Consider the following 19,466-nt stretch of genomic DNA (forward strand, 5'->3'; position numbering starts at 1 on the left):
CTTACAAAGGTCAATCTTTACCTTAATTGAGCCTGTCTTTTGCATCTACGATAACATATCGTTGGAATGTCAAACTAATTTTCTTTTTTCCAGACCCCTCAAAGCACAGGCAGAGACCACAAATACCCTCATTGCATTGAGTTAATTGTTGACTGTTAACTATCCTGCACCCACCTAAGTAAAAGAAGTGTGTGTCCATCATTTTACTTTTTATCCAACCCCAGGGGTCTCCCTGCTTTGCTTTCTCCCGCCTCCCTAATCTATCACCAATGGATTTCATGTAACCCACTTACATCTCCTCTTTTGGCTGTAATGTATAAAACAAGGTGCAAAACTGCCATCCTCCAGAGCATTATCTCAGTCCCTTGAGATTCTGCTTCCTGGCATTTGTCTACAGTTTGGCTCAAATAAACTCACAAAAATTCTTCACAAGTTTGAATGTTTCTTACGTTGACAATTTTATTTCCCTAAACACTTCCTACAGTCAATGCAGGCAGGGTAATTTATTCACTCTCCAAACTACAATTTACTTCCTTACTCCCACATTTTGGTTCATGTGCTTCCCTCCTCCAGTGTCCTTTCCTCTCCCCAACTTATATCTAGGTGACACCCATTCCTTCAGGCTTAACTCAGATCTCATATTCTCTGTGAAGCCCTCCCTGATTACTTCCGCCCAAACCCATGTCTCCCTCCTTTAACTGGTAGCACTAGTCACTGAAAGCACTAGTCACGCACAGCACCTGGTAACGTCAGTGTCTTTTCAGACAGGAGGTGAGACATATGGCTTATCTCACCAACTAGATTATAATTTCTTTTAAAACCTCATGGCATGGAGAAGGGAGAAAAAAGGCTTTGGAGTGAAAGGAAGATCTGGGTTCAAATTCTAAACTTACTAAATGTGTGATCTTAGCTAAAAGTCACTTCATGTCTTTGAGCCTTAGTTTTCTCATCTGTAAAACTGGGGTAGTAGTACTTACCTCACAGAATTGTTGTGAAGATTAAATTAGACCACACATATAAAGTATCGATCTAACCTAGGGACTCATGGAGTCACAAATATACTGACAAACATTATTCCTTTCCCTTCTTCCTTTATCTCAAAGCTAGGAACTTTGCATTTCATTTTATCCTGTCTAGTTTTTAACACAATGCTAAGCATATAGAAGGCACTCAATTAATATTTACTGATTGATACCCAAATCCCTCAATGTACTTAGAATAAGGTTCCCAGGATCTAGTCTCAAAACTCCCCACTCTCTCACACTAAGTACTTACACCCCTTTTGAGGTTAAAAAAAACACTTTATAATGTTCTGAGAGAACAAGGATGATTGTTTCAATAGTAGACAACTAAGTAGAGTATCTTTTGCAAAGAACCCCACACACTTTGCTTATGGTACTCGACACAAAAGGCAAACCTTAACTACACTCTGCTTTGTCCTTTATTTAAATTCCCTACTAACTAGATGACCTTGTTTATGGCAACCATGGCCTAGGAGATCAGGGACCTTCGTTCATGACCTGTGGTTTTCTGGACAAACAAAGGGATGACTGAAGGGGTCTTATTTTCTCTTCTCCTAATATTTTTCCCCTTGAGGCAGCAACAGAATTTCTGATGGACAGGTCATCCCCCTCTTCACCTCCACCTACTTATTTTCAAAAACAGGCAGAGCCTAAAGCTGAGGGCTGCCCAGGAGATATCAGCTAGACAAGCTCCTGACAGGCTAGAGCATTCGACCCCAAAATCAGCAGTTGCCAGAAATCCAGGCTCGCCATAAAATCATAAAATTGAAGACTGGTCAAAAGGGGCAGCCATCCAGTGAAACATGCCCTCTAACATGACCATTTGACCCTCATTTGATTTTACACAGACAGAGGAGGATATTTCCCAATTCTTTTGATCTAGAGGTAAGGATGTTTTTCTTAACATCTAACTTTAATTCTTCCTGCTAACCAGTTTCCTTTTATCACAGACCTCCCTCCCTTAAAGGAATCAACAAGAGAAGTAGCCTGCCCTGTGCATTTTGAAGCTCTTTGTTCCCAATCTTCAGCTGTATTTCCTGCAAAACATACTTGTTTGTTCCAGGTGATTTAAAAGACAAGATAATGCAAGGTAGGAAAGGAGAGAAGGAAGGGATGTTTAACTCAGGGTGTCTACAGAATCCCTTCTTTCTTTCTCCATCTCTGTAGTGAATGGGACCTGAGGCAGGTGACACAGATAGAGGAACTGGAAAGTTTCAGAACTAGGAGGAAGAAATGGCCAGAAAAAGAAAGGAAACTCTGACAGCAGGCAGGGTGAGTGGGAATGGAAGGAACAAGTCTTTTTATAAGAAGTACCTAAGCTCCTGACTAAAGAGAGAACTTGTGTGCACATCTTAAGTGAAAACCTACAGATGCTGTCCTAGAGCTTGTCCTCCTCCCTCCAGTAATGTTTCCCCAGCCCCAACAGGCTCCCCCAGGCTCCCACTTTTCTCCATCCCCGCATGTCTCCCCAGCTCTGCCTTTTCTCCAAGAACATTTGTCTGACCAATGCCCCTCTCTTTCTTCATAAAATCTCCCCCCGTGTTTTTTTATTCAATTCCTGGCTCTTCTCCCTACAGTATTCTTCAGAGCTCTCTCTCCCTTTCAAGGCCCTACTACATTCCTTTTTAACAACAAATCTCCTAATTGGAGTCCACTTCGTACTTCCTTTACCTTGATGTCTGTGTCTGGAGTGACAAACTCCTTCAGGCACTCGATGGGACCCATAAGAAAGGGGCAGTGGGAGGAGAAAACCTGAAGGAAAAAGCAGATGAATGAATTCACTGGACAGTGGCCAGTGTCTTCAAAAGCAGGTGAAAACAAACCAAAAAAAGGGTCTCAGCTTAAATAAGAACATCAGCTTAAATAAACTTCCCACCCCTCCCCACATGCCTCTACATTTCCTCAGCTCATCTATCCCCAGAGATCTTCCAGGGCCTCTACCAAATTAAGCTCCTTTCTCCTCAATGCTCACCAACCCTTTCCATAACTTCTCATGCAAGCCCTACCATGACAGGTGTCTGTGATTTGTGGCAGACCCTCTCCCCCAGCTCACCTCTCGAAGTCCCTCTTGAGCCATGTCCCTAAAGCTGAGGATAACTCCAATGATGGTCATGCGCTTCAGCACATTATCAGCCCCTGAGGAAAAAGAAGAGCGTTAGAGAAGAGAACATATGAGAATAGTGATGGTCTTGCTTCTGCAGACCCAGCCCTAGCCCCAGATCCCCTAAAACCCCTGTCATCCACAATGCTTTTCCCACAATTCCTTTTCCCTCTAGGGGAAGGCTCACCCATCAGCTGGGGCAGCAGAGAAGCCATCAAGTCCGCCTTGCTAAAGTTAGATCGGATCTGAACAAGTACATCCATGTTTTCCACCACCAGCTTCTACAGCCGGGACACAGAAACATTAAACAGGAAAAGACAAGAGCCATGGTATATCTTCCCCCCAGTCTCCTACTGCTAACCCTGTTCGCCTGCGGCTAAACTTCCACAGTACCTTCAGCTCTGCAATCTGAGAGGTCACATGCCACATCAGGTTTTCACTCAGGAACTTCATGCCATAGGGGCCCAAGAGTTCAGCCAAGGCCCGCATCTCTGGAAAAGAGATTCAGAGGTCCCAGGTGGGACTCAGAGGGCATTAGAGCTTTTGCATAACAGCGATAAGGTAATTTAAACCTGCGAAATGTTTTTCAGCAAGGAAAGGAAATGGGAAGTTGAGGAGCAAAAGCAACCTGATATCCTCCATTCAGGTGACAGCTGTGGCCTACCTGTGGAAAGTTTACCCTCTCCCCACTGGTACTCACACCAAGACTTACCAGAAATGGTAACTGTTTACTTTACAGTCTTAAGAATCTATACTCTCTCAAGTCCCTTTATGTGGTACCTGGGTTTCACTCTTGCTGGACCAGCTGTTGTAGCTTTACTAGATGTAAGACCTTAAATGGGTCACTGAGCCTCAGTTTACTTTTTTGTAAAATGAAGAAATTAACATCTTCCCTGAATACCTCACAGAGTTCCTATTAGAATAAATAAGATACATTATAAAAACCTTAGAGAACACTATGAAGATATATATAAATAATGGATTTGTTATGATAATTATTAACAGCCCTCTGAGGTATGTAATTTAACAGACAAGGTGGGGTTCAGTGGTTGTCCCAGGTCACTTAACCAAGTCAAGAGTGGGTACAAGAAACCTAGCACATTGCCTTACTGCCCCTTCCTGTGTCCCAGCAGATACCACATCTAGTTCCTTATCTAAGGTCTGGCTTTTTCTATGTTCCTCCCTCCACTTCCTTTATTTAACACCTCACTGTCCAAGTTTTTCTCTCCTTAAGCTACCTTTTCTTTTTACATAATAAAAACACATCCCCAGAGTCCAACTGTTTTTTCCTTTAAATCCTTCTTCCCCCAGTCTGCCTCAATGCCTTACCCCTCTCTACCCAGTCTGCTTCTGGCCCTTTGTGAATCAAACAAAGCTTCCTGGGGGAATCCCATGTCAGAAACACCAGTGACAAATTCAGACAGGGAGGAGCTTTAGCTATGATCTTTGGGTATGGACCATCCCAGCAAAGAAAACCATAAAAGACCAGAAGTAACAAGAGACCAGTAGAAAAAAAAGGTGAGTTTAACATAGTTAATATGAGCTCAGAGGGAAAAGAAAACACTCCAGTCTTTGAAAGCAGGACCGGCTGACCTCCACCTCCACCATGACTGAGGACATGGAACTGGTCACAGCAGCTGACACAGAGACTTGTCCAGAGCAAATACGTTTTTAGAGTCACATTTTTACAGTAGGAAGATTAAGCTAAGAACTAGAAAAGGATTTCCTCACCAGTCAACACAGATAATGCTAAAGTGGCTGAAAAAGGAGGAAAGGGGCTGAATTGCCTTCTCTGGAGCTGATGGAGAAGGTTTGGATCTGCCAAACCTACTTACTCTAGTCTCCTCTACTCCAGGCTAGTAACCCTAGGGCATCCTCCTCTTTCCATCTATTTTTGGAGTAGCATTGTCCCATTACCATGGTAACCCTGGGAAATTGGGGTGGGGGTGGTAGAAGGGGGAATCAACATTACCTCCTGCTGCTTGTCAGTTGTCAGCAAGACCTAAAGCTGATTTTAGATGCTGCCTACAGTTTGTGGGTGGGGTTGATGAGAAGGGGACACCTGAAACCTCCAGCAGATGAAGAGTGGGGTCAGCTTACTGACAGAGCCAGAATGAGCATAGGAAGAAGGCAGAGCTCAGAAACAGAACTGCATACTCTGACTTTCATAACACCCCCAAGGAAGGGGAAGAGTGGAGAGGGCAGGTCACTGAAACATGTCCTACTATGCAGGAGCCATGATTTATATGGAGGTGAGAGGAAGTAGGAAGCAGCAGGAGAGTTCATCAATCAGTCAGTCAGTAAAACAAATCTATGAAAAAGGATCTGTATGGCTTAGAGTCCTCTTTAAAAAGAGAATGACTTCCCAACTCAGTCACTGCAGACTCATTCCCTGGCTCCCCTTCAGACACAAAAGCACTTCTATACACTGGCAAGCAGCACTACATAGTGATTAAGCACCGAGTTCTGAAACATGACTGCCTTGAGTTGAAATCCCAGTTCTACCATTTATGAATGTGCGACTTTAGGCAAGTTCCTTAATCTCTCTGTGTCTCAGTGTCCTCATCTGTAAAATGGGGATAATATGACTATCTACCTGAATGTTCTTGTGAAAATTAAATGAGTTAATACATGAAAACACTGACAACTTAGCCCACAATAAATGCCATCCATTATTTCATCATCGTTATTAAACATCAGTAATATAAACACTGGTTAAGGCTCTAAAACTTATTCCTCAGGAAGAAGATACCATAACATCAGATGGGAGTTTAATAATTCCAAGCATGAGAATGTCCTCTTACATTTCTCTTTTGCCCTTCATTATATGTCCTACTCTTTTATTCTTTGTGGAGATGGAAAATAACTATTTACTACTCTTCAAAAAATAAATCTTTTCAGGGACTTGAGTGTCCCTGCCCAACTCCTAACTCCTCTCACTTTCCCCCTCTACCCAGGCCATGCCTCAATTCTAGGTCTTGCTTAGAATCCCGCCCCCCCCCCCCCCCAAAGTGGAATTTAGCAGAGATGCTCAGGAGAGTGTAGAATGAGCTTCTGGGAAAATAGGAGGATTTAGATAAGGTCCACAGCTGAGATACTGTACTGAAGGGAAAGACACTCCTGGATAAGGCAACCAGGCCTTGGGCTCACCAGAGATGTCAGAGAACTCCTCTGCGCTGAAGTGTTGCTCCTCCTCTCTGGGAAGGCTGATGAAGGCCTGCATGGCTGGGGAGAGGATGATGGTCCCACCGCTCGCCTGTCTGAGCAGACTTTCTAGGTACCTACAGGGTTGGCCAAGAAAGCACAGAAAGTTAGTGTGCAATCCCTTCTCCCCACCATTGCTCCCTGCCACTACCACTGGGCTCAGGAAGAGAAATCCCACCAAAGGCAGGGGTGGAGAGAAGAGTCTCAAAGAAGACAGTAAAACACCCTAATTAACACCTCAAATCATTGGCTCAAAAACAACTGGCAGTAATGTAATTCCACTTCTCCTCTAATCTGCACGGCTATCAAATTTGACGGCATACACTCCCTTCCCTCAGCCCCTGCTCTTTCTAATTACTATACTCCCCTCATCCTTGGTCTTCCTCTGTCAGGTTCGGCAAGCCCAAGATCACACACAAAAAATTTCCCAATTGGGCTCCTCTGAAATATACTTAGCCTCAACCTCTCCAATGAGAATGTTGGACTGAAGACCTAGGATCTTGGAAGTGGATCTCAAGTCAAACCTCCTGGACAGAGAGAAATCCCAGGAACATTAGTCATCAGTCTCCAAATATACCCTCCTGACCTCTGGGCAAGCTGAGAAGGCCTCCAACCAGTGTCAGCAGAGGAGGGCTTAGCCAACCCATGCCACTCACCCAGGCACTAGCTCTGGGCTTAGGTCTTACAGAAGTCTCAAGCTAACCACGGGTGGGCCAAACCCACTCACTAAACATGACTTTTTTTTTCTTTTAATTTGAATTAGTTGTTCAAAAGTTTGAAACTGAGAGATATTACATTAAAAAATAAGGATTTAGTGGGGCATTGAGGAGGAGGAACTAAGTGGCTGCTGCCCCCTTTAAAGAGGCATACCCTCCCCAACTACCCAAAGTTCCCACCTAGCCCGCAACACCCAGGTCCCTTACTTCCTTGGTCTCTGTTGGCATTTGTATTTGCAAACCTTGCCTGTCTTTCCCCCTACTCAGGGGATTCTTAGCAGCCTATTTCCTATTGAGCTGATATTGGATTAAGAGCGCCACCCAGTGGCTTGGGGATGAAGAAATCCAGCTCCTTTCCCTCCTTAAATCTCAAAGGAAATATTGCTCCTACCTCTGGTTTTGGGAAGGATGTCCCCTTCCTATTAAGAACAATCTACTAGAGAAATGTCATGTCTAGGGTTGAAGAGATAGTGTTCAGGAGAGATAATGTTAGAATGGTTTTCAGAGGAAGAAGCTGAGTGAAAAGAGAAACAAAAGAACTTTAGAAAGAGGAATAGAAATCATTTGAAATTAAAACAGAACCCAGAAAAGGAAGGTTGGGGAACTAGAAATGAAGAGGAAAAAGGTTGAATTATTACAAAATAGGTCAATGGATGTTACTGGAAGATTAGAAAAAAACCTCATGGTAGATAGAAGGGAATCTGGGTTGCCTCAGCTTATTGCTCCAGTCCTCATGCAGAAATAAGCCTTCTTCATTTGAAGACTTATTTGACCCTGGGAGCTAAAATGCCTGGACCTGAGTCCTGCTGTGTAAGGAAAAGGTGTAACAAAAAGGTAAGGCAGAGTGAGGATGAGCACCAACCAGTTTGTGTAGAGAGTTGTGATAGTCTGCTCCCCACATGAGTCCAGCGGCTGTGTCTGCTGTAGGAGGGCATTGCGGATGACTCTGGGAACATCTGCACCCAAAAACTGGGCCAGTGACTGTATGAAACTGATGTATGCTTTGACTCCTGCCAATAGCTCAGAAGGCCTTGCAATCTCCTGGGTTGTGGCATTGTAGCCAGCCAGATACACAATGGCTCTAGATGACAAAAATCATAATTACAACCATAATGATAAACATAGTAGCAATTATCACATTACACTGTGTCCCAGGTGCTGTGCTATGATTTTACTACATACATTATTTCATTTAAACCTCACAACAACCCAATAATGTAGGTACAATTATTATCCCCATTTTACAGAGGAATAAACTGAGACACAGAGATAGTAAGTCACTTGCTATCTGAAGACCACACAGCTGGCAAGTGGCAGAGCTGGGACTTGAATCCAATAACATTTGATTCCTAACCACTATGCTCTTCTGTCTCCTCTGGAGAAATTAGGTCAGGTGGTAAGAGACCTGGGCTCCCAAATATCATCTAACTCTACCTGAGGGTTCATACCACCTGCATTCTCAGGATCAGTATTTTGTCATTTCTCCTTGGAAATAATTAGTTCCAACCACTGTCAGAAATGGAAAACCACACCTAGAAATCCTTGGGAGTGCAGTGCAATCCCTGTGGCCATGGGTTGCCAGAGCTGGATGAAGAGCACACTTGGCTGGCATGCAGCTATAGCCAACCCTAGAGAAAGTGGGATAACTGTTCACACTGTGCAGCATGTCCCTGAATAACATATTTTCATTGTAGCATTGATCTTTTCGTTGTAAAACTGATGAGATGACATAGGAACTTAACTTTTTTATATGGTAAAATTGGTTTTCTCCTATGTTGTTTCACTTGAAGTCACAGAACCTGTCAACTATGTAAAATGAGAACTTATTGTATTATGTAAGAGGCACACAGGAACACCCCTTCCCACTGCACCTCCACCTCCTTCCAAAATACCTTCCCCAGAAACCTGACAATTCAGTTAGTCCTTTGACCTAAGGCTTTTTTCCTTGTTAAAAGATAGGGAAAAGAGAAACATCCCACTTTGCCAAAGTCTTCGTCAGTCATTTGCACCTCAATATGAATGAGTTAATCAGATTCTTCCTAAAGCCATAGATGTTTGGGGAGCTTTTGTTTTTGTTTTGGGAAAAATATTTATGGTATGGAAGAAGAAGGGAACAGGAGGGCCTGCTCCCCAGAGAAAAAGGAAAAGAGAGGAGAAACCACTTGAGGAGAAAAAATACAGAAGGGATAGACAAGAGGTGGGGGGCAAGCCTAATCTATTTCAGAATGTTCACTGATGCCAAGCCTCCAGGCCAGCATTGGGGCTTTAGGAACTGTGACATAAGTGGAGAAAGTATTTGAGACATCCAGGGAAAACCAGAATATCATGCCCGTGCTGCTCCCAGGCCTAGAAACCACTGCCAGCTTCTCAAGGTTTATGCATGGACAATTTTATCAACTTGTCATCTTTTTAATGTTGTTTATGCACCTGAGATACTTCTTTCCATATAGCTAGTGTATAGAATGAAAACAAACTAAATTTACTGTCACACAAGCAAAGACTAATTGAAAAATAAATGAAAACATAGACTCCTAACTATTCTCTCTACTTCTGTCGTTGCTCTCTTAGTGCAGCCAGAGCGATCCAATTAAAATATTGAGTGAGATCTTGTACTGCTCTGCTCAGACCCTGCCAAGGCTCCCCATCTCACTCAGAATAAAAGCCAAGGTCCTTACAATGATAAAGAAGCATCTGCACAGTATGCCACTCCTCTAGCCTCTCTAATCTCAAGTCCTACCAGTCTCCCCCTAGCTCATTCTATTCCAGCCACACGGGTCTCCTCCATATCCCCTGAACATACCAGGCAAGCTCCTACCTCAGAGCCTTTGCACTTGCTGGTTCCTCTGCTTAGACTGTTCTTTCCCCAGACAGTCACATATCTGACTTCCTCACTTCCTTCAGGAGTTTACTCAAATATCACCTTTCCAAGCAGGCCTTTCCTGTCCGTTCTATGTAAAATTGTAACACAGCAACACACACACACACACACAACACACTTCCTATCTCCCTTTCCTGCTTTATTTTTATTTTTTATTTTCTTGCTTAGTACTTATTGATAGTGGGGAGGGCATGTAATAGGAATAAGGACCACAGTTGTTTAATGATTATTCACCTCACTAACTATAGATAAGAGCTTTTCTTACAGACTCTGGGAAACTAGAGGATGTGCTGCAAGAAAAAAAAAAAAAACAGAGCTGTAAAAAGATAAGAGATATCTTGGCGCCCAGATGGGTCCATTACTCAGAAAAGAAAATACATTTCGAGAACAGACAAAGGACAGGACACAATTTGATTTGGTTGCTGGGCCTGGACCCTGACCCCTCCCTGGAGTTTGCCTCAGGAATGCTGACCATTCTCCAGTCCCAGCAACTGGTGGAGCCGGATCTTAACACCATGGAAATTAACTACCTTATTATTGGACTTCAAGATCCTGGAAGGAGACACATGAACCACGGACCCTACAGCCATTATGCTGATCCCCCCTTCCCCTTTGCATGCAGTCTTTCTTCCTTATTCATATATAATCAGCCACCTAGTAGGAGGTGTTAAAGCAGAATTTACAGGATAACCTGCCGCTTTCTCCATACTGCCGACATTATTGAAATATACGCTCATATATGATTCAGCCTTGTCTCTGCTTAATTTGGCTCAGGTAGTACAGGCAGCCCGGACCTGTTTAGTGTCCAGTATCAACATGACTGTCAGGATGAATCTAATGGAACCCAACTTTGAAAATGACCATACTATACAAAGGTAGAAGACAAGGAAAGAGTGATACCTGTTGAGTCTGGCCTCCAGGTGGCTGCTGAGATACTCAGAAGGGAAGATAGTATGTTCAAATACAGAGAACTGGTGTACATGATTCATTGTCAGCGCCAGTTCGGTCAAGTTTATGTGTAGCTTGTCCATGCTGCGTAAAGTTGAGAAAGTAAAATGAGCCTTGATTATGGGCCTGGCACTGCCTGCTATTATCTGGGAAGGATTTTTCGGCCCATGACCTTCAGACCCCTTTCATCTTTTAGGAACACTCAGCCTAGAACAGTACACATTGATACAGACTACATAGGCAAAGTAGAAAATTCACATTTCAGTGCTTTTCCATATGTCATTACCCACCACCACTTCTGCATTCTTCCCCATTCTCCCTTCTTTGATACAGTGCCCAGCTGGTCCTCTAGGGCCCAGGTCCTCACTTGGTGACAACGCTGCGGTTCTTCCGGTGACTCTCAGCTCCTGGCTTTTCCCTCTCAGGCTCTCCTTTTCTGGGAGTCGGCCTCTGCTTCATGGTTTTCTTGTTCTTCGCCTTGCTGATGGTAGTGGCAGAGTGCTTAGGCAGAAGCTTTAGAAACAAACACCAGTGAATGGAAAAATGAGATTAGTTCCTAAAACTGCCAAGTAGCCCACCTAATGGTTATAAAAAGTTTCCTCCATGATTGTCTGTCCTTCTGCCTTTCTCTCTCTTTCCTCCCAGCATCTCTTTCTCTAAAGGGGGCCTATTTACAAACTGCTTACCTCTTTTAGTTTTTATTAAATATCTCCCCATGTTTCAGCTCAAAGTCTCAACATGGCAGTGTCTTTCAGGGATCAGATCATCAATCCCCCACCCGCATTCTGAAAGGAAGTCTTTCCTAATGGAAAAATTCAAGTAAAAAGAATACAATCTAAGAGCTCCAGTCAACTGCACTTTCTAGGGTCTTCCAACCTGGAAGACAGTTGTTTTTTGCTGGTATGGAACAACCATCTCACTGGCTGCATTCCTTCATATTCTGTCCAGTGGAGACAGTAACCCACACTACCATAGCCCACCGAAGACTCAGAGATCACAATGTGACCAGCTCTCTTTCTACTTCTTTTCTTTCTTTTGTTTTTTTTTAAATAAGGTGTCATATTTCTTACTAGCTTAAACATCAATTGAGTTTAAACATCAATTCTGCATCTCTTCTCTTCAGCCAGATACCCCAGTTAGCCATATAGAAAATCTACGATAGAACTTATATATTCAGGTATCTCCTTCAAGGTAATCAGCTTAGAATTCTCTCCTTTTAGTCAAATGCTGTTGAGCATGTGCAGAGAGCATGTCTATAAACTCTGCATTTGGAATTACTGTTAGAGCAGCATAAGAGCCATGAGAAAACTAGTTTTGTTACTTTATAATCACACATCATTTTTTTAAGTCCAAACTCTTACTCTTCCAAAAAAATCAAGTCCACCTTGATGGACAAAGATATGTCAACCTCAAAATTATGTGAAAGTGTCTGTGGTAGATTTCAAAAGTAATGTCAAAAATATGTAATTCCATTAGTAATGGCAACATCACTAATTATTAATTCAAAATGATAACTTTGGAATGGCCAATATTCATTTGATTGCAAAAGTTCTGATGTGTGTAGAAACAACTATGCACATGTTTTAGTCATCCCTGATTCAGCACTGAGCAAAAGTTGCCCCTTGTATATAGCAGATATTCAAATTGAGTGATGAATATATTCATAAATGTACACATTTGCATATCTTCCTTGCATTAATTATTTAAATGTCTTTCAAACCTGTGTTTTTACTCCTTTTTTCTTTTTTTTTTCTTTTTTTTTTCAATATATCTTTATTGATTTCAGAGGGAGGAAAGGAGAGGGAGAGAGAGAGAGAGATGGAAACATCAATGATGAGAGAGTCATTGATCGAGCCCGCAACCCGGGCATGTGCCCTGACCAGGAATCGAACCCCGATCGCCTGGATCCTAGGTCGATGCTCAACCGCTGAGCCACGCCGGCTGGGCTACTCCTTTTTTTCTTAAACTTGGACATTCCCCTAGGAGAGGGACTGTGTATCTTCCTTCCACGACCCCATCCAAAAACCTAGCTTAGTACCCAGTAAGTACCAAATAATGTAACAGCTAGCATCTATTGAGAGTTTTATACCAAGTATATAATGTACTTTGTTTCATTTAATCTTTATGATACCTCTATGAAGAAATTATTTTTATCCCCATTTTACAAATGAGAAAATGGAAAGGTTATGTAATAATATAACTGTGTATATGTACACACACATACATACACACACACATACACACACAAAACTTGGCTCCCCTTCTACTAAAGTTGCTTCAAAACCTGACTCAAATCCAGGAAGGGATGGGTAGTCAGGGCAACCTAAAAGACTCCAGAGCAACAGTGGAACAAGTTCCTCACTTCCAAATTTTCTGAAATTTAGGTTGAGCTAATCATGACCAGGTGCTGTGAGTCAGTCAAGGGAGGGGAGGGGAGAGGAAAACAAGCAGACAAAAACAAGAAAGCAGCCCTGAGGACAGACACAGAGGAAGTGCCTAAAAATGTTCAGACAGCCACAGATGAGAGTGCAAATAGGCAGAAAGGTGAGACGAGGTGTGATTTGGGGGCCATTGTCCAAGCATATGTACATTGGCAGGGGGAAGAAGGGAGTAAATTAGAAAGTTAACTCATCTCTCAGAACTCTTCAAATAACAGCACAGATTTTGTTGGAGTGCAGCTGTCAACTAAGTATTTTTAGATACCTCTATCTAGTCCTACAGCAGTAAAGACTTAATGGACTACACTAAGAAAAGAATCCTGCCATAAATTCAATTACACAAAAACTCTAGCCCTACTTGAGAGAAAGGGTCTAGAGAACTTGACAATTGAGAAGACAAAGGTAGATAGAGGGAAAGGCACAGAGGGATGGCAAAGGGGAAACTTCAACAGAAAGAAGACTGAGCCTACCTGCTCACTTAAGTTTCGCTGCTCAGCACAGATCTCCAGGACACAGTTACTGGTCTGCTTGGCCAACTCTTCCAGGAAGGAGTTGCAGTGATGAAGGCTGTGGTTCTTCAGATGGGGGTACTTTGGGAAAGCAGAATCATAGAAAAAATTATCATCACCAAGACAATCACTTCTTCCTCATAATACTACTCTGCTCCTCTGTCCTGAGCTACTCAATCCTTCCACAGAAAAAGAACCTGAGACTCAGAGAGAGGACATAGTCTACATAAAGCTGAAACACTTAGGGGCTCTTATCACATACCTATGTTTGTGCCCAGCTTGGGACCAAAATAAACCCTTGGAATTGTGTTTCGAGGGAATACAAATGAGATATGATTGAAGAGATGACAGGGTTTGGAGTTCAGGGTACCCACCTCCTCTGGGCACATCTCATGAGTGCAGTGAACAAAATGAGCACAAATCAGGGGGAAGGCAATGGCATAACGCAACATGGTAGGTTCCTCCAGGGTCATAGTAAACATCTTCTCAAAGGTGCGGAGATGAAAGCTCGAGAAAAAAGGGAAGGAAGCTTAAAACCAGGGTTTAGGATCTGGTTACTCTGAGGTAGACACAGTATTCATTCTTTCAATAAATATTTGTTGATATTCATCACTCCCTTCTTAATTTTCCTACCCCTAAGGTAGACAGGAACTCAATAAACTTTCAGACTCTTATACTGGAACTCCAGAGCAGTTTGGTGATAATCTTTCTTCCCTTCCTTTGTATAAAATTTGCTACTCCTCCCTCAGAACCTCTGCATGATTTGTGCCACTCCCCCTAATTTAGAAGTCTTTCAGTACTACTGATTCACATTACCCCCAAAATTGGACACTCAGGCTCCATAAAACTTTCTCAGTTTAATTCCATGAGACTGATCTTTCTTCAACCCTACATCCTCTGAACATCATGCACTCTTTTTACACTTTCTTACATTTGCAAAGTATTATGTTGATGTTCCTTTCACACATAGGTGTTATATCCCCCCCTCTATATCAATGCAGGGAGCAAAGACAATATACTGTGTTACTTGTTTGATCGGCTCAGTGGGTAGAATTATGCACAACAGTGGTCACTTAGTAAATGCTGAATGATACTAAGAAAGAAACTAATTTTTATTCTCTAAAGGCCCTATTCTCCAGCCCTCTTGATTATTTTCAGTTCTCCCCTCTAAACCCCCAAGTTTTACATGTCTCTTCTAAATCACAATGCCCTAAGAAAATAAAAGTAGGCCCAAAAGATAACAGTGAGGGAAAGATATATTGATGAAATATTCCAGAAAAGGGAAGGCTGTGTAAAGTCCAAATGGTTTTCCTAAACAAAGCCAGAACAAAAGGGAATCAACTTCACATTCCTATCACTTAGTAGAAGCTGAAATGAGTGAGCTGTGGAGTTTGAGTATCTGCCTTTGAGGAGATCTCAAAAAAAAACAAGACTTTCCCATCTATCTGTCTGGGACAATTACAGTCCTCCACAGAAGCCATGCAAAAGATCAGGTGAACTGACAAAGAGCTCTGAATCAGGACATACCAGAAAGTAGACAAGTCAGATGTTTCCACCAGCATTTTCTCTACTGAGTCCAGCATTCGGGAGTGAAAGACAATGAGGTTCATCACCTTGGCTAAGTCAGGATTCTCATGCAGGTGCAGGGGAGCCTTAGCTACACTGGTGTATGCCTATGGTTAAGAGTTGGGCGAAGGGTAGAGAAGAACAAGAAAAAAACAGCCTTGGGGCTACAGTTTGGCTGTGGTTTTTCCTGTCCAATTAACAGTTTTCAATGTTGAATCACTCCATATAGAGCTTAGGAGATAAAAAGAGAAGGGATTATGGGGGAAGAAGAACCTGAGAATGAGGGATCATTAATAGGAACAGACCTACCTGTAGGCGGAACCAGTCCAGCCTCAATCCAGAGAATTCAAATTTTTCTCCATTATCAACTGAAAGAAAAATAGAAGTTTAAAAGGAAACAGTAAAGAAGCACTCTATATTCAACTACATTGAATGGTAGATGCTCTTCAAAGTCATCTTGTCCCATTCCTTGGTTCAAGAGATCAGTATTTTAGGGGGGAAAAGAAGAAAGATGTTCACCTTCATGTATACCCTGCCTCCTCCACTTCCCTCCAGTTACCTTGCTTGAGATTCAGAGAAGAGAGAGTACTGACGAATGAGGACATTATAATGGACTCCTCCTCAGGACACACCGACAGGTTCTAAGAGAAATGTTGGAGTCACCATCAAGTGCACATAGGTTTTACAAGGATAGAAATGAGGATCACAAGCTTCAGTCAGTGTTTGAAGGTAGAAAGAATTGCTAAGAGGCACAAACAGATAGAAAGAGTCAAGCAAAAGATGGAGGAAACTTCCTGGGTTCCCTGCCATGCTAACACCTAATTTCGCTTTATTTTTCTCTCCTATTTCTGTGTAGCTTCACCTTGGAGAGAGGGGAAGGGGGGGGGGGGCGGGGAAGAGAGACACTGCTGAGACTATAAATCTTTCTTTCTCCTTTTAACAAATGTAGAGGGGGAAATCAGGCTTTTTGAGATTCAGCCAGGGTGTTCCCCAGGGGAAATGACCAGGGATCACCCTGAAATTTCCAAAGTATAATCAATTAAACATACTTGAATGATGTCACTGAGCACAAGAGCATCAAATCTGGCCAGGTACTGAAGGTGGTATTGCTGTATCACTTTGATATGTCTTCGGACCAGACCACTAATCTCCTCCAACAAGAAAAGCAGTTCTGCAATACTCCTACAAAGTTGATGATGAGAACAGAGAGATGTATGAGACTAGAAATATGTACTGAGACAAAAACAGTGATAACAGTGCAGACATTGAGACCTCCTAAGGTCATCTGATGCCTCCCTGTCCCTTTTCCCAATCATTTAAGGTCAAGATTTTTAACCATGTCAAGTACTAACGAGTCAGTGTAGTCCTCAGGTGTCTTTGTCTTGGTGACATTTTCTGTATGGCGAACCAGCCAGGTGACTTCATCACGAATGAAGGACAGGGCCATGAAAACATAAAGGGCCTAAGGAGAGGACAGAGACTATAAGAATTTCCAACTTTAAAAATGGATTTCAAAGCACAGAGAAAACTATCATGATAATACGTATGTAGATACAGTCGTGTAGCACACCAACAATAGTGTCCAAAAAACACAAAGACCCACAAAAAAATATGTAACACAGAATCAGACATGTATGTGTGTTGACATTAGCTTGCAGTCAATTCTCTTTCCTCCCTATCAAATTAAATTTTAGAAATATTTACTAGGCATTTTTGTGATTTTTTAAAAGCAAGCTCTACCTTCAATTAGTTCACACTCAAATAGAGGATAAGTACACAAATACTTAAATACATGATATACTATGATCGTGCCCAAAAAAGAGATACAAGAAGTTTGGGGTACTCCAAGAAGATTAAAGGGAATTAGCATATATATATATATATATATATATATATATACACACACACACAAATAGATATCAGAAGATTCAGAAATGCAAAAACTCATGAATACAAAGTCACTCTCCACATACAGTCTTTTATCATCCTCCTCCCAACATTTCTTTCTCTTACCTTGGGACCCAGTAGTCCTGGTTCATCAGTTAACACAGTCTCCAGCTCCTTCACTGCCATTCGCAGATATTGGCGTCGTTGACAGTGAAACTGGCCACTGAGGACGGAAAAAGGGGAAACAAGAACATGGCCTCTCCCACCCTTAAAAATCCTCCAGAGGCAGCACAGAAGACAGCTGCACTTAGGAAGGGCTGTCAGGCGAAGGAAAGCTCAATGCTACAATTAGATTTTGTAAGCAAACAAGAATCTGGGGAGCAACAGCAAGTTCTTGGGTTGAGGCACTAAGGCTGTGCAGAAACTGGGGGTGGCTTAGGTGAGAACAAAGATTAGGAGAGATTCCTACTCCATCCCCTCTTGGAGAATCCATTCCCAGCCTTTACCTGTTTGCAATTGCATGTTCCTTGCTTTCCTTTATGTCTGCCACTCGCTTGCCATACCTGAGGATTGACACAAACACTGCTGGGTTAGCCATCAGTGTTAGAGGCCTTGTCCCACCTTCCCAGTCCTCAGAGATTCCAAAGTACATCCTGGGGGTGCATGGGCAGCCCTCACCTTCAGGATGTTTCCAAACCCTATTTTCACCCAGGTCTATTAATTAATAAGAGACTCATAGGGCTTAGAGACCATTCAGTTTTCTTACGAAGAAAATAATTCCTAGGGGGGGAAATGACTTGCCCAAGGTCAGCTAGGGTTTTAATGGCAAACCTGGGTGGGAGTAGATTCCTTGTCCTATGCTCCTGCCTTGACACTTTCCAGGCAAAGTGCTCTTCCAGGTTTGAGGGAAATAAAAACAGTGCATAAATATGACACAGACCCTGCTCTCCAGTAAAATAGTTACTCCAGTGCTACCTTGGATCCCATTCCCACCCCCCACCTCTTAGAATTTAACTTTATCAGTTATCCCTTTGTAACTTAAATCTCTTCTTCTCCACTGGCTTATCTTCTTCCCCCAACAAATAAGTTCAAAGCCTCCCTTACTCTAAAAAGACCCTTGCTTGACCATGACAATCTACTAAACTTTGGCTGGTCTCCCACACCACCAAAGGCAATTCTAAAGAGACATCTATACTCTTTTTACTTCTTTACCTTTCACCCTTGAACCCCACAGACCTTTGACACTAAAAAAAAATTGCTCACTCTAAAGTCAATGTGAACTTTGGAATGGCCAAATTAAAAGGCCTTCTCATTGTTCTTCATCTGTCTGTAATATTTGACTTTACTCACAATATCTCTTCTGTTCTACAACTAACTCATGGTACAAAATCCTATATTAACCTAGGCTCTTTGCTCTCTATGTTCCTCATATCTGTCTTCTCTTGCCCTGTGTCACTGTTGCTACCACATTAATCAAACTTCATTACCTTTCATTTCCATTCTCCAAACCACGCCTTTATTGAACTTAACGTACAATCAAAAACATTTAGAGTTGGAAAGTATCTTAATTAAATCAGGATTCAACTCCACTGGCAAATAATTATTTCAGCCTCTACACGGTATGATGGAAAGAGACAGGATAAAGAGCTGAAAAATCTGGAATTATTTCCTAATCTCACCTCTTAATTGAGTTACATTTAGACTGAGTTTCCATTTTATCACTTATTTAAAAAGATATTAATACTTATACCTGATTATAAGTATTGTGAAGATCAAATTATATAACTTATGTCAAAGGCTCGTTAAACTATAAATATATATTAGTTGTTCTTCGAGATGGGGAACTGAACACTCTTCAAACTTCCCTTCCATTCCTCAGAACTGGTAAACATTAGAAAGTTTTTCTATATATCTAGATCTATTTAGGTATGTAGATATATCTAGACCTATCTAAATATAGAGACATAGCTAGATCTAGAGATATATAGATGCAAATTTCACTTCCTATAACTTCAAATTATTAATCTTAGATTTACTCTCTCTTAATTCTGGCACTGATTTATTTTATGATAATACCCAGTTTTTGAGAGAATGAAGAATAAGTATTCAGATAAACTATAGCTAATATGTCTGTTTAGAAGGCAATTTGGTAAGCTACTAAAATTTGAAATATATCTTTATTCCACTTCTGAGAATT

At 42.0% G+C, this 19,466-nt stretch overlaps 1 protein-coding gene across 1 annotated transcript in view; it reads right to left on the reverse strand.

Moving 5' to 3' along the window:
* NCKAP1L (NCK associated protein 1 like) overlaps window positions 1-19,466 on the reverse strand; it is a 39,108-nt gene that overhangs the window by 8,941 nt on the left and 10,701 nt on the right. Inside the window, exons 10-26 of the mRNA XM_081126002.1 lie at window positions 17,776-17,832; window positions 17,396-17,492; window positions 16,735-16,844; window positions 16,432-16,564; window positions 15,942-16,023; window positions 15,692-15,750; window positions 15,344-15,489; window positions 14,191-14,323; window positions 13,778-13,897; window positions 11,237-11,382; window positions 10,822-10,953; window positions 7,906-8,124; window positions 6,274-6,404; window positions 3,517-3,614; window positions 3,311-3,404; window positions 3,076-3,158; window positions 2,694-2,774 (exon numbers count right to left, since the gene is read on the reverse strand). Coding sequence (XP_080982128.1) covers window positions 2,694-2,774; window positions 3,076-3,158; window positions 3,311-3,404; window positions 3,517-3,614; window positions 6,274-6,404; window positions 7,906-8,124; window positions 10,822-10,953; window positions 11,237-11,382; window positions 13,778-13,897; window positions 14,191-14,323; window positions 15,344-15,489; window positions 15,692-15,750; window positions 15,942-16,023; window positions 16,432-16,564; window positions 16,735-16,844; window positions 17,396-17,492; window positions 17,776-17,832 — 1,921 coding nt within the window. The remainder of the gene's footprint in view (window positions 1-2,693; window positions 2,775-3,075; window positions 3,159-3,310; window positions 3,405-3,516; window positions 3,615-6,273; window positions 6,405-7,905; window positions 8,125-10,821; window positions 10,954-11,236; window positions 11,383-13,777; window positions 13,898-14,190; window positions 14,324-15,343; window positions 15,490-15,691; window positions 15,751-15,941; window positions 16,024-16,431; window positions 16,565-16,734; window positions 16,845-17,395; window positions 17,493-17,775; window positions 17,833-19,466) is intronic.

This window comes from Miniopterus schreibersii (assembly GCF_964146895.1).
Source record: "Miniopterus schreibersii genome assembly, chromosome: 2".
In the NCBI taxonomy this organism is placed as follows: domain Eukaryota; kingdom Metazoa; phylum Chordata; class Mammalia; order Chiroptera; family Miniopteridae; genus Miniopterus; species Miniopterus schreibersii.